The 16,740-nt window shown below is 35.3% G+C and overlaps 1 protein-coding gene across 1 annotated transcript in view; it reads right to left on the minus strand.

Moving 5' to 3' along the window:
- LOC102986434 (bifunctional heparan sulfate N-deacetylase/N-sulfotransferase 4) overlaps positions 1-16,740 on the minus strand; it is a 157,222-nt gene that overhangs the window by 103,903 nt on the left and 36,579 nt on the right. The window contains exons 3-4 of the mRNA XM_028491537.1: positions 12,747-12,932; positions 10,536-10,664 (exon numbers count right to left, since the gene is read on the minus strand). Of these exons, the coding sequence (XP_028347338.1) occupies positions 10,536-10,664; positions 12,747-12,932 (315 nt within the window). The remainder of the gene's footprint in view (positions 1-10,535; positions 10,665-12,746; positions 12,933-16,740) is intronic.

The following is a 16,740-nucleotide window of genomic DNA, read 5'->3' on the forward strand; positions in this document are numbered from 1 at the left end:
TGCAAGAGGGAGGAGATATGGGGATATATGTATATGTATAGTTGATTCACTTTGCTATAAAGCAGAAACTAACACACCATTGTAAAGCAATTATACTCCAATAAAGATGTTAAAAAATAATAATAATACCTAGCTTATAAGTGTTAAGGAAAAAAAATGAAAAAGAAGGAGCACAATTCTGCTACTTACACTTTATGTTTTGAATGGCATTATTGGATACCTTAAATTGTGTTAAAAGTGACAACTATAAATCAGCGAAACACTTCATGCTCGAAATCTTACCTTTTACATTGTTTAAGCTAGTAATTTTCATACAGTGCTAAAGGAGGTTGGCAGTCACCATGAACTCTGTTCACAAAAACATGACCTTACTTTACTTGTAATCTGTTGGCTCCCTCTCTAGTTGTAGTTAATGTTATCACAGAGAGGTAATTGAACACTGACTGTTCTGTTAGGTGTGAAGTCCAGTGGAGACAGATCTATAGGATCAAGGCTGGCAGACATGAAGAGTATCTTTCCCCTTGTGATACGTCATGAAAATCAGCCTAGAGTTTTCTATTTGGTTTGTGGGGTTGGGTTTTCTTATTTCTAGTAAGTTCAACTCATTCATCTAAATTATCTGTAATTATGTTTTATTTAGGAAGGTCTTCCATTTTTCATGTCATTAATTTTGTGTACTAAACACAGAGATTGTAATAATTCTACTCACTCCTCATTTGAGCACAACAGTCGGTGCTGACCATAAAGTATTACAAAGTATGGACCTAGTGTTTCCAGAAAATCTCTCTATTAATACAAAACAAAAAATAAATAAAAGGCCTCAAAATCAGCAACACTAACAACAAAAACAAAAACCTTTGGCAAAAACATCTGAGGTACTTTGGTATATAACAAAATCAAATTTAAAAAGCAGTCTTGACCAACCAAGCAAGCACTGGGTTCAATGACTCAGTTTGTTTCATTGGAATAAAGAATAATGGTAGAAATTTTATCATTTAAAAATAGCTCAGAAAGCACAATAAGGTGACAACGAAGAACATTTTCAGAAGCAAAACTTATAATGAAATAAATACCTTTGTAAAGGAGACTGTCTTTATCACATGATTTATGTGTTCTAGCAGGGGGAAACAAGCAAAATTCAAACTGTAAATAAAACCAGGGTTTATGGGTTGCTAACACACCTCAGATATCAGTGATAATAAAAGTGATATATACTTCTACTTTTTCAAATAAGAATTATGTCCAAATTATATACATTTTCTCTGAAAAATCAAAGCACTTGCTTTTCGCTACATCTCATACTATCTGTGTAAAACAGTAAGGGAACCAACATTATTTTCCCCATTTTATGACAGAGAAATTCTGAGGCACAGAGAAATCATAGGACTTTTTCTTCAGTATTTAGCCAGCCAGGAAAAATAAAATAAAACAAGATTTTCTGAGTTTGGTTAGTAGACAATATAGTTACATTTCTGTTGCCCATCTGATTTTATGAAAAGAGGAAGAAATGGCTTCCCGTTTTCCTTCTTTCTTTCCATCCTTAACTCCTTTCTTCTCCTCTTTTTCTTCCTTTTCCTTTCATATTTCCTCTCTCCTTTCTTTATTTCCTCTCCTCCCCTTTTTCATTCCTTCCTTCTTTCCTTTCCCTTTTCTTCTGATACAACGTTAACAACCCATGTGAAATGGCATGAGGTAGACACATACAGTTATGATGCTATAATTTTTATTTATTGTCTAATTGAACAAGTACCTATTGAGGCAATACTATGTTCCAGGGGATGCATGTAGCCCAGGTGAGGGAGACAACATTCACTGAACAGAAAGACACCATTGTGAACAGTATTATGCATGTGGCTCTGTGTGAACATACAGCAGTGAGAGCTGACCTAAGCCTGTGAGGGGACCCAGGTGAGCAAAAGAAATTAGAGGTAAAATCTGAGGGAAAATAGTAAGGTTGAGTCAAGAACAGTGGGAATAGAAAAGTACTACAGGCATAAGAAGGAGTGTGTAGGAAGGCCCCGACCTGTCAGCTAGAATTACAAATAACAATTATTATTTGGGTCTATCTGTCACTCCCTTGTTTAAATTCCTCCCCTCTTCACAATAGGATAATAGCATTCAAACTGTCAACATGTCATAGAAAAACTTTCATAATTTTATTTACCCACTCTTATCTTCATTTTGTACTCCTGTGAAATGCAAACATTTACAGTTCCCAAACTTGCCATGGACATTTTACCCTCTGTAACATTCTGCAGCTCTTCGCTCTCCTACTGCAAACTCCCATTCCCCACCTCCACCACGCTACCTCATTCGTCTGATGAGTCCCTACAATGCTCAGTTCAAATATCAACTCCTCTGGACAGGATTCCAAAGCCTTCCTTGAAAGGGTTATACACACACATGAACATTCATACAATAGAACTACTTTAGTGAACACATCAAGAATATCTCCTTGAAAAACAAAAATCAAACAAAAATAAAACGATTGAGATACAAATACAATTGATGGCATTCTAACAATTCATTATAAATTAAACACCAGATTCCCAATTATTTTTGTCAACAATTTTTACGTTTGAGATTTTATGAATCTCAAAGAAAAATTTAACAAATATCAACTCAAGCTAACTTTAGTGATAGACCCCTTTGGACATCTGTGGATAAGACTGTATGGATGGAAATTATGAGACTTTTTCTTTTTAATTCCTCAATGGATACCAGCAAGTTTAATATTTATAAATACTCCTTATCATATCAGCATTAAGTTTTCCATTAAGCCACTAACGGAAGAACTAAGACAAAATAATTTGGGTTCTTAAAATACAAAAATATGAAAATATCAACCTGTTTTAGAAAAGAACTCACATTTTTATTTTCACAATATCTTACTCCGAGGAGCAGTCAGAGGAAAATGAAGTAGGAAAAACCGAGATGAAATAAAGTGAAGTGATCCAAAGAGGCCTTTCTGCTTCAATGTGCTTTAAAATTTACAAATAAATAAATAAATAAATGAGAAAGAAAGAAACAATATATATTGAGTATATACCTAGGTGTTATATAATTTGTGGAAGACAGAATAAAATCAACCATTTTGAACACTGTGGTGGGTGAATACTCACAAAACAAAAAAAAGCACACATATCAATATTAATTTTGTGGGCTGCCACAGAACCCCCTAATTTCTTACTATCTCACCAGCCACTAAATCATATAAAGACTAATACAGAGATGGTTTTGTTTTTTTAACAATCATGAATTCACTGATTTTCCTTCCAAACTATCACTAATCGTCGAGAGCATTATGCACCTAATATTTATATACTGTAAGCCTCAAAACAGAAAGGAATAAAAGGTTTATCTATTGACTAACAACTACATAAATAGGAGGTTGTATTTTTTGCTGTTGAAAATTTATTTATGCTAAAGAGCTATTCCACTACCTTTCATAACATGCTTTGGGAAAACTAAATTATCCAGTTACACAAGATGAAATAGACTTCCCCAGTAAAATATTGCTGCTTTCATTTATTTTTCTAGGGAAACAAAATTGAAAAAAACAACACAATTTTATGGATTTGTTCATGATCTAGAAGTATAGAGGAATGTAAATTGTATTCCATCAGGACCTGTAGCAACCATTGCTTTAGAAAGATGCATGTCTACACAATAATAGCAACCTTTCTCTCATGTGGCAAGAAGACAGAGTTCAGGTTTAGGAGACAAAATATCCTGTTCTTTTGTGGTGGTGCACTTTATATTCTGAGCTATTAATTGCTAAGTAAATCCAACTGTGGAAAATCATACAAAACACGCACTACCCCCAAATCAGGAGAAAGCAAAATTTTCTCCTCATTCTCTAAAACCTTATGCTAACTCTGATCCTGATTTTCAGGGTGGACAGAAAAAAATAATATCATCTGTAGTGAGGCCATGGATCTTAGCTGACTCCATATTCCACAGTATCCCTGCTGAGAGTGTGAATCACTGCAGAAGTGGTGATTCATGTCCTTTTGTAAAGGTTAGTCTGGCAAATCTTTAAGAAAAGTAAAAAACAGAAAAAAAAAAACCCCAAAACTCAAAAAACAGATAAAGGGAAAAAAAGAGGTGACTGTAGGTTTTTCAGTGAGTGGAAATATAATTTTCCACAATCTATATATTCTACAGGGGTTCATTCTCACAGTTGGTGGCTGTTCTCCCAGGCTCTAAGCCTCAGAGCTCCCAATAACATTAATTGCTTCAAAGTCCCTGCACAGATAAGAGGCACATTTCACTGTAGTAGAGCAATTAGAAGTTAATTTATTATTATTTTTCTAATAAACACTGCTGGAACATGTGTCAATATCTCCCGTGACCCTGTTAGAAATATTAATATATTATTTTAGAAAGAAGTATATTTTGATGGAATATATATTTGCTTTGTTCTACATGAAATATTATCTGATTGTTACAATCTTCTATAAAGTGCAGCATTTATAGGAAATCAAAATCAAAATCGTCAAAGAATATTTGGATGCTTTGAGTATCAGTAATCTGTAATTCTTTTTAATCTTCTCTAAAAAAGACTTGGGATGTTTCTTGCATTTTATTTTGCTGCACTGCACATAAAATATGTTTCTGTGAATTATCTTACATATCTATTTCCATATTATTTAAGCATTAAAAAGAACTTAAAAGTTTGGTTCAGGTTATTTCATGTTGATGTTTTCCTATGCCTTGCAGCTGCCTTTAATCTGTCTGAAGAGTCAGCTCTAATCCACAATGTACTGATCTGCTATTAGATTCCATGATTTTGGAGATTGATATACATGAGAAAGGAAAGCTCATTAACCAGCCTAGGTGTATGAAGTTTCAGGAGACAGCACATGGGGAAGTATATCATTGCGGTTCCATTATATTCTACTGTCAATTTCAAGTACACTGCTGTTTCAGGCACATATTTTTTGTTCACCTGAATTTGCAGCTGGCCAAAGAACAGACAAAGGTTAGTCAGTCTAGGCACTGCTCTGAACTTTGGACAATGTCGACTTCCTGGTTACAGTACTGCCATTTTAAAGCACTCTAGAATCGGAGCATCTTTAGAAATATATGTTAAGAAAACTTAGAAAATTCTATCTTCATACTGTTCTTTGTGTAGCACAAAATTAAAATGAGCTAGAAAAAAAATTAAATCTGGTAAGGCATATTTATTTCAAGCTTTTATAGTTACTGGTGACACCATCTGATAAGACTCCAGACTTCCTTACTATTGCCAGTTGCTGCATATTTTATAGGGTAGTGTCTCGACTTGAATGATGGTGGGTTACCTGGTGTAAGCTGTTTCACCTCATACATGATTAAATTATCTTTCTTCCTATCTGTACAAAGATTATATTGAAAATACAAGAAGAATTTGGCACTAGGGAAATACATGTTAGTATTTGACAAGTGTGGAACAGTGCAGGCAAATATCAATATGTGATGAGGTCATGATAGAATCTAAAAAAAAAATGAGGAAGTTACCTGAATGTTAAGTGGACAGATGGCTAGCTCTTCTTTTGAAATGTCATTCAAACAGCCCTAACATAATTTAATTTTCAATTTTTACGTTCATTTGGGCAAAACAAGTTGGTATCTAAGGAAATCAAGAAACCCCATTTCTTGCAGTTTTCTGAATCAAAAAATCTAACATGCAACAGTATTAGGAGTTCATATGTGAGTCAAGATGTAAAAATATATTTCAATTTGCATTTTCTGCTTTATGATATATTAGAAATAATGACATTTTAAAATGTGTCAAACTATGAGAACAGGATAGCAGCGAGTCAAAATTAAACTTAAAAAAACTATTGAAAATGCATAAAGAAAAAATATCAGAGACCTTTGAACACAGAAAGGATACAGGTCTATTCTAAAGCGGGGGGGTGACACAAAATAATGTGAATTCCTAAATTGGAAGCTGGACAGGGAAAGAGGCTATGCTGGTCTTGGTGTGGTTCATGCTTTTTTGACTGCAGAGCAGAGTTGTGGAAGTTATGAACCAGAAAAAAAAATATGTGGAACTTTTCAAGGTTATTTAATCCAGTCCCCTTCCTTTAAGTAGATGAACTCCCAAGGCAATAAGAAAGAAATATATAGTCATTGATTCTCTTTTAAAGTACTCTGGAGGGGGAAATTCCAGGATATTCCCTCACATACCTTTTCTAGCTTTTATTAGACTCATAGGGTGCTTGCATACAAATGAATCTAGAAACTACCAACCAGTTCAAAATGGTCTGCTAAATCTGGCAGTAATATTTCTTTCAGTATATTGATGATAGAAATTTTTTTCTCTTCTACTTCCCTCAATACATCTACCACTGAATATCTTCCCATTTTTATCTCATTTTTTAGTTCTTATACATGTTGATAAGTTACCGTTTCCCTTTTTCCTCTGACCTTATAATCATAGACTAAAACTAAATACATAATGCTTGTCTGTAATATGTAAAATTAAACCTACTTCATATTTTTTATATTTTACAGTGAAAAAGATATACCCCACGTCTAATTGGATAAGAACAGAATCACAGTCTTAGCGTGAGATTAAAAGTAAGAGATTCCATATTCCTATAAAATTTCTGTTTAGACAACTTCAATTACAAGGAACTGAATAGGACATGATGCAGCCCATACTATTTTCTGGCAAATTTACTCTATCTTTATATAATATTTATCCTTATATAATGCTAGCATTATACACTATTTTGTTTGAAAGTAATTTTGGGGCTTTTCATTATTCCCTGTTAAATTTCATCTTGCTAGATTTTGTCTATCACTCCAATTTGCTAAGTATAACTGGGTATTAGCATTATCATCTGGTGTAATTACCTTCACTGCCAGCTTTGTGTCATGCTATCTATATCGTTATTCATCCATTCATTAACATACTGAAAACCAAAAAGTAAAAGGACAAAATTCTATGGATCATTTACAAATCAGAGGAGAAAATCACCACGCAGGAGAGGTGTTATAATATAGGACGTCTACAGTATTTCCATGATGTGAAAGTATAGATCATTATTGAAAAAAGGAAATAAAGTTAGATTGGCCTTAAATCTTTAGAGTTTATGCTAACACTATGATCACTTATCCTACTTATAAGCCCTCACAGACATCAATTTTCCTAGGTAGAAGAGGTGGTCAGTCATCTTTCTCTACGATTTCATGGATGTTGAATGCTTTTTACTAAAATCATATTTCCCCAAGGAACTTTGATACCTAAATTAATACAATCATAGACCTCTCATTCGGGAATAGGCTCTGTTAGAATACAAATATTCTTTAGAGTTAGCATATTAATTAATTAATGTTGAAAACATACCTTCACATCAATTAATTTATAGATTTTTTTTTCTTCAGCATGGTTTCGGTGAAAGAATAAGGAGATACTCTTTATTCTGACAAAGAATTAAGTGATGACTGGAGAAAAAGAATAGACCAGAGGAGAAGGCTGGGTATCAGTATTATTTTTTGTTTTCTTCTTTCCTCATTCTCTTCCTGCAGACTCCATCTTTGCCAGCCTTGCTGGAACCATATAACTTAAAATAATAATTAATCAAGCAGCCTCAATACTTCTTTTTTCCACATCGGCGAAGTGACTATTGATCATAGCCCATCATCTGTGATGCCTCTCTATTCACAATAGGACACACGTACAAAAAATTCCAAGCTTACATTATTGTTACTTCATTCATCACTTCCTCCCCTCTTTCTGTGCTCCCCTTTTCATTTCACTTACTTCCAGTCTGCTCCCACCTTAAGTTCCTCATTAGGAATGATAGTTAATTTTATGTCTCAACTCAACTGGACCACAGGTTACTCAGATATTTGCTCAAACATTATTCCGGGTGTGTCTGTGAGGATGCTTTTGGATGAGATTAACAACAGAACTGGTCAACTGAGTAAAGCAGATTGCCCTCTCTAATGTGGATGGGCCTCATCCAATCAGTTGAGGCCAGATAGAACAAAAAGTCTCACTCTCTTGTGAGTAAAAAGGAACTCCTCCTGCCTGATTGCCTTTGAACTAGATCGTTTCTTTTTCTCTTTGTTTTTTTGTTTTTCTGATTTTTTTCCTGCCTTCAAACTTGAACTGAAACATTGGCTCTTCCTGGGTCTCAATCCTGCCAGCTTTTGGACTGGAACTACACCATTAGCTCTCCTGGTTCTCAAGCCACAGAACTTCTACTAGAACTACACTATCAGCTGTCTTGGGACTCTAGCTTGTCGACTATAGATTTTGAGACTGGTCAACCTCCATAAACACATAAGCAAATTCCTTGTAATAAATCTCTTCTCCCACTCATCCTCTTGGTTCTGTTTCTCTGGAGAACCCTGACTAATACATCTGGTAACTTCTGCGTATGCAGCTCTAGAACTAAGCCCTGTTTTGATCTGGGTTCTGTCAGATGCTGCTTGCAGCCTGTCTCTAGAGAGAGCTGAGTAGCATATACCTGGATTGCCTATGGCTCTGTTCATGTTTTGAGCAACATTATTCCTTACTCCCATATCTTTGTGGACCATTATTTGTCTGATCCAGGCTCATATCGCCATACATAGAATGTCCTATATTATCCACACTATTGACTATCTCTAGCAGTGCTCTTTCATCTGTGTCTATCTGGGTCTCTCTCCTTTACTCATGGATCCTACTTTAAGATCACCATCAATTCACATTGATAAAGTAACTGCAGTTTGAGATTGGACTCTAGAAGTCTCCTGAAAACTCCCCTCTTCCACCGTTCTATTCCTCTGCAATTAAAATAAATCTGTGTGGCAATGGTAAGCTTTTTAAGTGAGGTTAGTGTTATTTTGCTAGTTCACAACAAGTGCTAAAGACAGAAATGCCAAATAGTTTTTCATCTTATTTAAGGGACCAACTATTAGTCTCTGAATGATGTTTTTTAAAGAGTACTGAATTCAAAATTTTAAAAAACAGTTATAAATCCATCTCTTTAATGACAAGTAGTCAGATGGGCACCCAGGTAGTAAATATCAGTAACAATCAGACCTGGGGAGGGAGAGGTTTAGGGGAGGCAGTCATCAGTGTTCTGATGCTTATCTCTTCCCCTGAGTAGGTGATCAGAGCAGATTTGGGGTTGGGAGTGTAGCTCCAGAGTGAAAACGGTATGAAAATGTGACCCTTGCCTCTATGGAGATCAAATTCTCAATTAGTGAGGGAAGGGTTAAAGAGAAAGATTTCCCACATTTGCTTGCATTAACATTCACATGCATACCTCAATTTCCAAAAAATATTTTTGTAACGTTTTTGATTCTTTTAAGTCTCAATGAATTTGAATTATACACACAAAAATGGAATATCCAAAAGGAATACTTTTGAGGAACATTGAAGACTGTCTAGTTCAACAAGCTTGTTTTACAGGAGAGCAAGCAAGTTCTGAGAAATAGAGTTTCTTGCTAAGATCATAGAGCATCCAATCTGTTCCCCAGTTTAGTGCTACCCCAACACAACAGACCATCTTGTTTTGTTTTGTTTTTAATAGTCCGGCAGTTTGAGGACGTTTTTTGATTACTCACACTCTTGTGAAGCATTTTTGCCCCCCACTTCCCTATTCCTCCAATCCAATTCAAAAGTTTTCATCTTTACACAAGGTAGGTTTTTATTTAATTTCTTCAGGAATTAAAAACACCATATATAAATTATCTAAATAATTTGTTTAAAACATACCTGGAGCTTTGCCACAGACAACTGAGCTATAGTTTTGTTTAAAGCATGAATCATTTTCCCTGAGTATGAAAATTTCTTATACTAAACAAGGTGGACATAGCATGCAACTCACTACTTCATATTTTTTATTGGTGCAGTGGGATGTAAAAAAGGACATGCCTATTTAAGGCCTCAGAAGTGGAATCTTTATGGGAAAAAATTGAGAAAGCTGAAATAATCTCAACATTATCTAATGATAATATATTCCCACACTGCTATACTTTTCCACATATAACTGGAAATAAAATTGCAAAACTTTGAAAGATGAAAGGGCACAATTGAAAGGGACAAATTCTCTAGCTTTGATTCCAAAGAAAATTAATGGAGATTTTAAAAACAGGCCTCAGATGACCCTAGTATACAAAGATAATGCATAGCTATGTATCTTCAATGCAGTTTTGCATTGTGATCATTTTTAGAGACTGAAATGTATGTCTACTAATACCTTGAGTTAGAAGCAAATTCAACTTATGGACAAAATATGCACCACAATATTGTGAATGTTAATTTTTGGTTATAGAACTGTCTATATGTCTTTACTACAATTCAAGTATAGGAGACAACACTGAGATATCTTACATTTAACTGTTATATTCAACATATGAATCTTAACAAATCTGTGTTTTTCTTGATTGACGATTATAAAGGGAATTGAATATTTGGAGATTCAGTCTAATTTCTCTCTAGTATTTACCAACTATTCTTGTGAGAGGGCTGACAATAGAAATAAAACGAAACATATATTTGAAAGTTCTGATGTTACGGTAAAAAGCATAAATAGAATACGTACTGGGTTTAGAAGGATTGTGAGGAAAAGTTCACCTCCTCTGATACTTTTATCCAATTCTTGGGGGCCTCCTGGATACTCTTTGTAGAAAATAGTGTGTGTGAACAACCCACAGGTCTGTCGAGGGAGGACCTGAGGAAAAAGAAAAAGCAGCACATCGAAACGACTTAATTAAAAGTTCCATCACTGTGTCATGACTTCAGAGTCTGCGAATTTCATTCCTACTGGAGTTCCTTAACTGATAAAGCCAAAATCTTAATGTAATCAAGAGTTGATGTTGGTGTAATTATGCACATATTAAGAGACTTGCTAAATAAAAGCTATAGGACAGCAGTCCCCAACCTTTCTGGCACTAGGGATGGGTTTCATGGAAGACAATTTTTCCACAAATTGGGGTGCGGGGTGTTCAGGCAGTAACACGAGCTATGGGGGGGATGGTTCAGGCGGTAATGCGAGCGATGGGGAGCGACAGATGAAGCTTCACTTGCTCACCCACCGCTCACCTCCTGCTGCGCCACCCGGTTCCTAACAGGCCGTGGACCAGTACCGGTTTGCGGCCCCGGGGTTGGGGACCCCTGCTATAGGACATATAGGTTAAAGTATTTTCATTCATGCTTATAAATCTCACCCACCATCTGAGTTATGTTAAAGACATGGTAAAAAGTAAAAGTCTTCTTAGGGTTGGTTTAATTCAAATATAGAGATTCTCCAGGGTTGCATTTTTCATTGTATTAGACCATTACTCTCCTTGTTTCTGAAATACAGTTTTACATGGTCCTCAGGTTCTGGGATTCAAAACAATGAGTTTTCATCACCCTTGCCACCTTTACTTTGTTTTGTTTTTACTACTCTGAATTAAAATTTTAATCACAGTAGTAGTCAGATCATCTAATGATTGCTTCCTGCATATTCTGCGGTTAATTCTGTTGTTCATCTGAATGTTCAGCAGAGAAAGCAAATAAGTAATTTTATTCCAAAACTTATTTTGAATAATAAACTATTTATAATCTAGTAGAAAAATGCATCCAATTGCACAGAATAGCTATAATTTTATTTATTCTTTGCTTAATTTTCATAACAGTTTGTATTAAATTCAAGGTAAATGAATGTGTGTAGTATTGGCTTAAAGGAATGTTTTCATTTCATAATGTACCAAATGGTCATGCTACTCAGTTAAGAAAACTGCTTTCACTTTGCTTTGCAATTATATCAGAGTAATACTTTTTATATCACCTGGATTTCTATGGACACCATACACTATTATTTGCATTATCAATAGCTCCATTTAAATCCAAGGCTTCTTTAGGTCTTCTAGTACCAATTTACAATAAAATATTAAACTTTTATGATTAAAGAATATTGAGTATTAGCTCTGGTTAACATATGTGCTATTACTTTTTCTTTGGTTTTAGATAATTATTAGATAGACAGACAGACAGGTAGATAATTCTAATAGCAATCTGAACAATGGACTGAAAAGATGTAAATATTTAAAGGAGGGAGAACAGTTTGTAAACCTTTCCTATGATCTTGGCAACTGATGATGAGAACATGACCTAAGGCACTGGACATGGGGATGGAAGTTTTAAAATGAACTATTTTATCTCAAAGTAAAAAATAGGATTTTTTTCATTCCAATGAATAATTATAAATCCCATCTATATTCATTTGGTTTTATTCTCATTTATAGGAGTGTATCATTCTTACATCAGATTATTATTTTTTCAATTAATATATCTGAAAAGAAAATATATACCTTTGTTTTCATAGTATGCAAGAAAAAGAACAATGAAAAATGCTATCTTAAGATTCTTGAGTGTCTGAAAGCCAAAATAAACTGAGTAGATAAATTTAGCTTTCAGATGCTATTTGTTAGATTCTGTCTGTTGATAGTGTAGTGACTTGAGAGGTGTTTAATAGACATGGAGAAACTCCCTAGAAGTATAAGTTCCCTAGACAAAACTTTAATCCAGAAACTGCAGTGGATGACCTATATGAAACCCGTTTCCAATATTCTGAGCTTGCCTTGAATTTGCCAAAACTACCCCACAGATTAAGAATCAAGTCTATGGGTAAGCAATGTATTAATGTGTGACCACCATGGTAGGCAAGGGATTTATGATACTCATATAAAAGAGTTTTGAAGTTAGATTTTGTCTTCATTCCACATGTAGATACTAAGAACCTTCAATACACACAGCAGTATGTGCTCACCATGATGCTATCGTGAATGAAGCCCTTTCGGTACCGTGCAGGTTTCAAATGTGGATACTCTTCAGTGCTGGTGACCTGAATACCCCAGACCTTCTTCCAAGCTGCATACAGCTGAATATGAACTGGGTAGACCCCTGAGTGATGTGGTGCCACAGCATAGCCCATGTTGATAGGTATTCCATGTTCCTAAAAGAAAGCCAGAACAACATCATAAGGAGTGTGGTCAATTGAATTCAACTAAAATTGTTTCCACAAACATCTATGCTAAGGATGAGAAATATAAAAACTAATAGGGCAGAGTTTTATAATCCTATGGTAGACATAGTAAATGCTTTGGGCATGTGGTGCGTAGCTAAGATTAACTCTGAATTTTGCATATAGGAGGTTTGGGGGGACAATAGGAAGAAGATATGGCCCTTTCTCAGACAGATACAAAAAAAAAAAAAAGGTGCCACTTGCGTAAGTACCCAAATATGGAAGACAGAATAACCCAATGTGGGGTGTGTTTGTGTGTGTGTCTATGATGTTAAAGACAACCAGAAAGGTAGATATGAACCATAATGTGATAAGCTTTTACTGTTGACCTAAGGGATTGGGATTTATTCTATTTGAATAGTATAGACAGGAAGCTCTGTGAGCATGGAGGGCCATGATCTGCTCTATGTCTTAGGAAGAAGGATATAGTGACAACATGTTAGCATGAACTAGAAGTGGGGAAGAAATGAATCAAGGCTGTGCATTAGGAAGCTATTACAATGGCGCAGATTAGAGGGCACATGAGTACCTAAACTAGATTGTTCGTGGTCGGATTAAAAGCCTGGGGATAAATGCCATACAAGATTCAGTGATGTTTTGGATACTGATGGTAAAGGAAAAGTGAAGATTGGTTTTGGATCTTAGCAGTTCAATTTATTTTTAGAAAGCCTACTGTTTACTATGAGATGCTTGCCTTGGGTAGACAGTCAACGCTAAAGGAAAAGAGGTATAAATTTAAAACAAGAATATGAAAAAAATTGTCGAAGAATGGTATTATATTGTGAAGTACACGATACAGATCTGCAGTCTTCTAATTTCTACTTCTTTATATTTCTCCCTTTAAATGCTTATCTGCTTTATAAAGATGCCTTATAGGATTGAATCTCATCAATTGAGGTTATAAATGACAATATACAGTAATACATGAAGGCTGATTGAATCAATAAACAGAACACAAAAGTGTTGACTTGACAATTGCCATTTATATTTTCTATTACATGACACACAGCATAGGAAAAGAATTCAGTTTGGCATAATAAGCAAGTAGTGAATGGGTCACATATGTACAATACCTAAGGCATACGTCACATTCAGTTCAGAAGATGGGCCCTAAATATTTTGCAAGTTTCCTTCATTCTTCCTTTTATGGAATGACCCTCATTGTATAGCCAAATTCACCTCTCTTTCACTAGGAGTATGTGTTTTTCTAACATCTACTACAATAAATGACTGTAGAAAGACTGAATTATGAAATCAATGCTGTAAAGTGATCTGGAGTCTTTGGCTAGGTACTGGGGAAAATTCATTTCTTTGTGTGTGCAGAGGAAAAATACTTCTTCCAGGAGCCTGTATTTTCAATATAAAGCAAAGTTGGAAAAGTCCAGTAACAAAACGACTAGGAAACTACCAGAGGGAGCAGGCAACTACTGTTACCCTGACACTCACTGGGAAGCATGTACTGGAAAAAGCCTTAGATCTCTGGTTAGTTCCATCATGCCCAGTGAATTGTCACAAAGCGTTCTGAGGATGAGTATCGCAGAGTAGCCAAGATGTGGAAGCACTGGGTATGAGATACAGATGAACTTTCTCATGAGAGAAATCTAAGGTCAAGGGTGTTCAAACCTTTCTGTCTGGTAAATAGAATTTGTGTGACTGTTGCTTAGAAAAGTAGTTCTGATTTACAAAAAGGGGGAAGACAATCTGTTATACTCTTATTACTCTTTCAAGTGATTCATACCGAGGTTCCTAACTGTCTTGTCCCATGACTAGAAGAATAACAAAATCATCGGTGTATGAATCCTAATAGTCTTCACCAATCATTTTGTTAGTGTCCATTTTTTATCACTGTTTAATATCTTATTTCAAATTTTGGGCCCAGAACACTAGATAAGTGTACGAATCTTCCAGAAGCAAAGAGATAAAAAATAAAACAATGAGAGAATTGAAATATTAAGCAACTGTATCTCTTCAGAAAAAAAAGACATTTCACTTTTGACAGGTAGTAAAATGAACTGTAGAACTTTCATGAAAAAACCAGAAGGTAAAAAGCAATTGATTTGGTGAGTAGGAAGGAAGTAAAAGGATTTTATTATATTTATTGATTTCTGGGGGCTTAATGTTCTACTGCTTATAAGGTCATCTTATCACACTGACAACTGGAGCTCAATCAAAATAGTAAATCACACTAGATAATTATGAGTTTATATTTTTTCAATCTAAATGATAACACAAAATGAAAAGTAATTTCCTAGTCAAACTCTTTTTCTGTTATCAAGGGGCTTGCTATAGAAATCTTCATTCTTTACTGTCCAGAGCTTAAAACACCCTTCACAGTGACTTGGTAAACTAAAAAGTGAGCTAAACATATATTTACACAAGATCACAAAAATTACAAAATTTGAAAGACTTTCTAATGTGAATATAGGAAGCATTTGAGACTACAAAATTAGACATGTAAATGACAGAGTAAACTAATTTAAACATGGCTTTTGTTATTTATTAAAACAATGTCTTTGAAAAGATCTAGGAGTTCTATGATATGAGATGGCACAACAAATATTTATGGGAAGCTTAACTTGATCATTCCTATTTACATGAAATTCCCAGTTGATTGGAAAATGAGATAACGTGGTAACTTACAGACTTTATAAAAATAGGGTCATCATTTTTCAAAAACTAGAATAAAATAAAATATATTTAGCACCAAACATCTAACAGTAATGGACATGATCTCATTTAATTTTTCTTTAATCATTCCTACTGATCCTATCTGCTTGCAATTGCTTAGTACCTGATAGTTATGAAGTGTTTTTACATTCATGTCTAACATTATCCTCATAATTACCCTGTGAGGTGGCCTGGAGTATCAAATGTGGAAACTGAGGCTCAGAGAAAGCAAATGACTTACTCATGTTCACAAATGTCAGAGCTAGAATTATACCCAAGTCCCCTAAATTCATTGCTTTTGCTTTTCTACTAGCTTGCTACTACTGTGACCCTCTCTCCCCACTCCAAGTTAATGACTAGAAGCACTTTATTGACAAAAGGGAATTGATTTTAATATATATTTCTGAATTGGAACTCCTACCACTCTATTTTTACTTGGGGTGGTTATAAAGCAAAATTATACATTTCCCAAACTCTGCCGCTATCATTTTTGATTCAAACAAGTTTCAGCCAATTAGAAGTACTTAGGATAGATGTCAGAAGGAAGTAGGTGGGCAGATGCTAAAGTCTGGCAGCTCCTGGCTCCTGTTGCTGGTACATAAGATCTTTTCTAAAGCAGTATTTGGTGCCCATTTGCAGGGCAGTGATGAAAACTTATTGCTTCTGTCAGAGCTCCAGTGGCAGCTTTAAAGCAGTGGCCCCGCTAGGGAACCAGTTCTGTCTGGCTCTGCAAAGTCCCAGAAGAGTACAGCCCAGAATCTGCTCCATCAGCCCTTCCAAACTTTTTGGAAGCACTTAAATCGCTGAAATAAAAACTCCCTTTGAAAAAGTTCCAAGGGCCGGAGAGAAGATGGCGGAAGAGTAAGACGCGGAGATCACCTTCCTCCCCACAGATACATCAGAAATACATCTACACGTGGAACTGCTCCTACAGAACACCCACTGAACGCTGGCAGAAGACCTCAGACCTCCCAAAAGGCAAGAAACTCCCCACGTACCTGGGTAGGGCAAAAGAAAAAAGAATAAACAGAGACAAAGAATAGGGACGGGACCTGCACCAGTGGGAGGGAGC

This window comes from Physeter macrocephalus, chromosome 7 (assembly GCF_002837175.3).
Source record: "Physeter macrocephalus isolate SW-GA chromosome 7, ASM283717v5, whole genome shotgun sequence".
Taxonomy (NCBI): Eukaryota; Metazoa; Chordata; class Mammalia; order Artiodactyla; family Physeteridae; genus Physeter; species Physeter macrocephalus.